We start from the raw sequence: 6,136 nt of genomic DNA on the forward strand, positions 1-6,136 counted from the left end.
CCAACCAAAGTAGTTTCGCTTTCACAACGAAACACACAGCGTCTTCACGACATGGCGGCGGGGGCAACAACAATACTACAGCAAGAATAAAAGTTACGCCTTCTTTCTTTGTGTGAACATTAGGGCGGCGATGTGCGAATCTTCCCACACCGTGACGTAGACATGTGGGGGCGTGTTAGAACGAGCCGTTTTAGGTAGGCGTGGTTGACTCTTAACTTTTATAAAGAATATCTCTTTGGATTTGAGACTTTAGTATTTGCAACTTTACAGATCTTCTTTATGCACCAAGAGCTTGTAACACTCCAAAGAGAAAGGAAAAATTGAAATCGCATCATATGACCCCTTTAACAAATGCGAAAATAGTAAAACACTATAAATAGTAAAATAACAACACTTTGGTGTTCTTCATGGGCCTGATGTGCTCTATAAAAGTTAGACTTGTGCTTATGGAAAAGTGAAAGTGGTGAGCTAGTGTTACATATGGCACATTATCATATTGAGCTACTATGGCCTTTTTTCTTTTGCATGTGGGTACATTTATTTTCCTTGTACGTGATGATGTTGTTTAATTCCAGTGCACTTTAAGGCCACTTTATAAGGAAAACTGGAATTTCACCCATGTGTGCCTACTTAAAATTCATGGTGCGTTTTTCATCTATATTATCTGTCTGTTCATTACCGCTCAGACAAAACTCCAGAGTAAATTAACACGATTGATCATGGCACAGAACACTAACTATTGTCATGAGAAAAATTGAAAATCTAGTATGCATGCAGCTTTCCAGAGGGAATTTGAAAATGTAATTTAAAATAGACTGTTAAAAGGAAGAGGAAGGTTTGTGTTGGTGTGCAATTAAAAAATGACATATTTAGAAGTATCAAGCAATCATCTCATGTGTCTCCTGATTATGATGTTGCAACTTGGATAAACATGACCGCAAATTACATTTAATAGCTACGACAGAGGGGTTGGTTATATAACTAATGACTATTATGATTAAGAAACACAAAATGGTATTGTATGGCATTAAAATATAACAAGTTGTATGAGCTGCTGTAATGAATTTAATGCTGTCTGTTTTCGTCCCATTTGAAGCTCAGCTTTACACATTTTAAAATAGTTTGTCATGTGACAAGCAGAAGCGCAGACATTCTGCTTTTGTTTCATAAAAGAAAGAATAACATTTGAGGAAGTAAATGAGAATTAATCAATTTAATATTTTGTTGTTAACTAGTGTTTTAATGTACAATGTTTGCTGTGAAGTGTGAGAATAGTGTTGTCTTCTCTCTTGTTAGAATCGCTTTGTACAGAGGTGTATGCGTTCATCAGCAGGTTGCAGTTCTCGCGCTGTCCCTTTAAGAAGCCAGTCCAGCTGTCATTGAAGTGATTGTCTGAGCTTCAACTCCTCTGGTGGAGGGTCTTATGCAGCATTTCAGTCGGATCCAATCGGGCAGGTAGCGCTCCTCGTTCCTGCTCCCCCCTACAGATGGGACACATGCTCACTGAAGACTGCAGAAAGTTTTAAGGCTGGGAAATTAGCGAAATGGCAGAACCAGCAACTATAACCAGACCCCTGATATCTTCCAAGCGACATAAGAGCATAAGAAAGAGTTCCAGAAGGATTTATTCCCCATATCAAGACGATAATGGGTAAGTCACCTTTTTGTCTAAATCTGAAATTATTTTTTAACTCTAGGTTACATTGGCTTATTTTGCACCTGACACTTGTAGACTGTAGCATTCAGACTCTTAGGTATGTTATTTATTTATTCATTATTTGGAATATTTATCCTTTATAGCATAACAAAGCATTATATTCAATTTAAATGTAAAACTTCGTAACTTGTGGTTTGCATATAAACTATGTTTAGTTTATAAACTATATTTATAGAAATTTATATTCAAAAATGTATATAATTCTTGAAAAATCTTGTATATCACGTTTTCATAATTTCTGAGTCTGATTTCTATTATACAAGGAATTTAAATGATAAGCATCCATGTCTTTTACACATGTACAGTATGTGGATCTGTTGCATTATATACACAGTCCACATTGCGCCACATAAATATAGTATGATTTTTCTGCAACCCACTTTGCATATAACAAGTTTCATAAGCAAACTAGAGAACAGAAAGGGACTTTAGTCATCATTTATAATTTTTTACATACAACTAGAAATTATAACAGGTTGTATATACAATTTTAGGGTTCTGAATCCAGTTCACCTTCAACCTTAAAAGTGTGTCTACATATTTTGCAGCATCCACATAATTAATTCAACGTTTAATTATAGTTTAGTTATAATATTTAATTATAATATTACAAATTTTGGAATACATTTTTTTGTACATCCATTGTATTTTTCATGTTCTTTTTAAATATACCGGTAAATCAACAATGTTTTGTTATGTGCTGCACAAATAAAAGTCTAATGTTACTGTTAGATAAATTGCAGTGATTATTGAGCTTTGGTTGTGTTTCAGACCATCTGATGATGAGGATAAGGATGGAGAAAGAGTGGACAGTAATGATCCAGAGGAGTCGTTCCAGAACATTCAGCTTCAGAAGGAAATCATCGCCAACATCCAAACTAAACCCTGGCCAATAAGACGCAAGCTAAAAGTGCTCAAGTAAGACCCCATCAAGTGTATGTCAGGAAAATGCCATCAGAATTTCTGCACATCCTGTACTGAAATTATTACAGATCATAAAATTTAATAGTTCTCTAGTGGAACAGTTTAAATAGCACAAGATAAAGAGGATATAGGATTTATAAGTTCAGCATTTATAAGACCAAAATGTGAGCGTAAATGTGAATGTGCAGGTAAAATGTGCTGTAAAGGTATTTTTGAGCTGATGCCAGTGTTTATATAGCAGTTGACATGGTTGTTAGTAAGATTCCTTATATAAATAGGAAGAATGAAAAGAACTAAGCATTATTTCTGTCTAAAATGATTATTTGACCCCATTACCGCCATTAGCCTTCTTGGAAACGGCATTCGAAAATGTTTGAAACTGATGATAATGGCTTAGGGAAGCATCCTCGCATTAAACCCGTAAGGTAAATAACAATTAACTTTCAGTGCTTGAAAGCGGCTGCCATATTTACAACATGATGCTTGGAGAACAAACTAAATTGACTGAGTAATTGTTTCATTAGCCTGGCCAGCAGTTTCTTAGTTTACTGGTTGGGTACAGATCGCTGCGGCTTCTTTGCGCTTGGGTCAGGGATGCGTAAATGCACCCGCTTTGAATGACTGGGGTTACGCCAAGATCACATTCTGGTTTTATTCTGGTACAGTGTACAAGCAATCATTGTGGATTTATGCACCTGAGAAAGCACTCAAAATACTGGGATTTACTTACATGTTTAACTCATTGATATTCACTAAATAGGAAGTTGGTTCATATTTACATAGAAGAAAGTATAACTCATATGCTTCTTTCCATATTTTTTTGCCTTCTCTTTTTAAATGAACCTCCATTGTCACAAATTCAATGCATTAAAAATATATCAAGGAAGTAAAGAAAATACTGCATTAAATGTGCACACACACACACACACACACACACACACACACACACATATATATATATATATATATTTACATAGAAGAAAGTATAACTCATATGCTTCTTTCCATATTTTTTTGCCTTCTCTTTTTAAATGAACCTCCATTGTCACAAATTCAATGCATTAAAAATATATCATGTATATTTAATATAATTATAATGTAAGGAAGTAAAGAAAATACTGCATTAAATGTGCACACACACACACAACATATTTTTATACATATTTTTTAATATTAAAAAAATTATAATATTTAAATTAGATATATTAAATAATGTTTGAAAGATAGAATGGAGCATAGCATGTCAAATTTCCAAATGTATTTTATGTCAGCTCCCACCATATGCTTTCATTATTCATTTATTTCAGGGGTTCTGAACATTTGCATCCACCCAAATGTCCAAAGATGATGTTTGTCCAACTAATTATCAGTGTGCTTTCATTAGCACATTTATCTATGAAGTTTCTTAAAATAACTGGCAGGTTTCTGCCTGATGGTGCATGATGCATGCTCCATTTTACGAGTGTCTTCATCATCTTTGGGTGAGCACTCATGATTACATACACCCACCTTCTGAATGTGTTTGATTCCTCTATTATGTTGTCATTGAATTTTATGGACTAATTTTGTTGTTTCTGGTTTGTTTTTCATTTTTATTAATAAAGAAACCAATGAAGCACCATTTTTAATGGGTAAAACATTTATGAAAACAAATATTAACAAAAGTGTTCTAGAGATGTGTTCAGGATCATAGAACAGGAAAGCCTTCTATTATTGCCCTCACTATCACTAGCAACAGCTAACAATCCATAACATTGAATTTGTGTGTGTTTTAGGCAAGCCAGAGAGATTGTTCTGAAATATGAGGGCAGACTGACCAGGACGAGAGGTTACCAGGCAGCCGGGGCACTGCGGTTCTTCCCCCTCTGAGTGAGAGCTCGCTGATGCGGCCATCTTTTTCTGAGGAGATTGATGTTGTTGGTGTGACTGAGTGGCTCGCGTGCTGCCGAGGCAACGCGTATATTACGTAATTCGATTTCGATGTAAATCTTACTCACCAGACCGTATTTACCCCTCTGGTGGTTGACTGCATTTAATTCTGAGGAATAAAATGAAGTATTTTCTGACTATGAGAAGTTAGATACACAGAGGGGTGTTTACCTCTCTTCCTCTGAGGAGGTTGAGGCGGTCAGCAATGCACAAAAACAGAAAAACAGAGCGTGGCCTCACCTACTCCCCCGTGTCGAGACAGTGGGTCGAGGCGACGCTCTAGGTCGGGGGCCTCGAAATCTAAGCCGGATCTGCGGACCGTACTTAAGACTAAGAGGTCCTCGGCCAAAAAGTCCTGACGCCACTGGCCCAGGACTCATGAGGGCAGTCCCCTCTGGGGTGCAGCGGGTTACACCGCATTACACGGTGTCCGTCTCGCCTCAGTGCCCTCAGGAGATCGGCTGCTAACCCTGCCAGAGTTACAGGGCACAGCGGTCTCCCGCGAGCGCCACTCTCAGTTACCGCCCGGCAACGTAGCGGTGCTAAGAGGCTCGCCACCTCCGCGGAGGTCTCTAGAGCAGCGGGTTCGATTGTCCCTGCCGGTTCGCCGTTACAGGGCACCGAGCTGGCTGCTCGTATTACACCAGAGATCAGTCTCGAGAGACTGATTCCCTTAGTAGACGTTTTGGCAGCGTGGGTATTCTCCAAAATGGCACCAGGGTGACGGAGGAGACAAATTGTTGAATAAAGTCGTTTTTTTTTTCTTTTGCACACAAAAAGTATTCTCGAAGATTAGTAAAATTACGGTTAAAAATTGCGTTCCCTTTTGCGTTCTCTCGCAAAGATATTTTGCGTTCCCTCGCAAAACTTTTGCGTTCTCTCGCAAAGATATTTGCATTCCCTCGCAAAACTTTTGCGTTTTCTCGCAAAGATATTTGCGTTCCCTTTTGCGTTTTCTCGCAAAGATATTTGCTTTCCTCGCAAAACTTTTGCGTTCTCTCGCTAAGATATTTGCGTTCCCCCGCAAAACTATTGCGTTCTCTCGCAAAGATATTTGCGTTCCCTCGTAAAACTTTTGCGTTCTCTCACAAAGATATTTGCGTTCCCTTTTGCGTTCTCTCGCAAAGATATTTTGCGTTCCCTCACAAAACGTTTTGCTCTGTAACATCTCAGGTGTAATAAGGTGAAAAATCTCCCCCAGAAAAGTATGAAAATGATTTTAAAAAAATTTAGAAGTAGTTATACCCTTTGTGAACGAAGTCACAAAATTTCAGTCCAATGCGATAACATTAACTAGTATTTTCGGGAAAAATAAAAAAATTTCAGAGCAAAAAGGACTCGAACACCACATGAGGGTTTTAATTTCTCACCCTCATGTCGTTCTAAACTCGTAAGACCTCCGTTCATCTTCGAAACACAAATTAAGATATTTTTTGATGAATTCTGAGAGTTCTCTGATCCTCCCATAGACAGCAATGTAATTACTACGATCAAGGTCCAGAAACGTAGCGAGGAGATCGGTAAAATAATCCATGTGACATCAGGGGTTCAACCGTAAATTTATGA

The 6,136-nt window shown here is 37.7% G+C and overlaps 1 protein-coding gene across 1 annotated transcript; it reads left to right on the top strand.

Moving 5' to 3' along the window:
* Positions 1-1,415: 1,415 nt before the first annotated feature.
* LOC107553742 (transmembrane channel-like protein 3) lies at positions 1,416-4,510 on the top strand. The gene is made up of 3 exons (XM_016236056.1): positions 1,416-1,651; positions 2,489-2,635; positions 4,417-4,510. The coding sequence occupies exons 1-3, from the start codon at positions 1,545-1,547 to the stop codon at positions 4,508-4,510; spliced, it is 348 nt and encodes a 115-aa protein (XP_016091542.1). The 5' UTR covers positions 1,416-1,544.
* Positions 4,511-6,136: the final 1,626 nt, after the last annotated feature.

The sequence above is a fragment of the Sinocyclocheilus grahami genome, unplaced genomic scaffold, assembly GCF_001515645.1.
Source record: "Sinocyclocheilus grahami isolate Dianchi unplaced genomic scaffold, SAMN03320097.WGS_v1.1 scaffold480.1, whole genome shotgun sequence".
Lineage (NCBI taxonomy): Eukaryota > Metazoa > Chordata > Actinopteri > Cypriniformes > Cyprinidae > Sinocyclocheilus > Sinocyclocheilus grahami.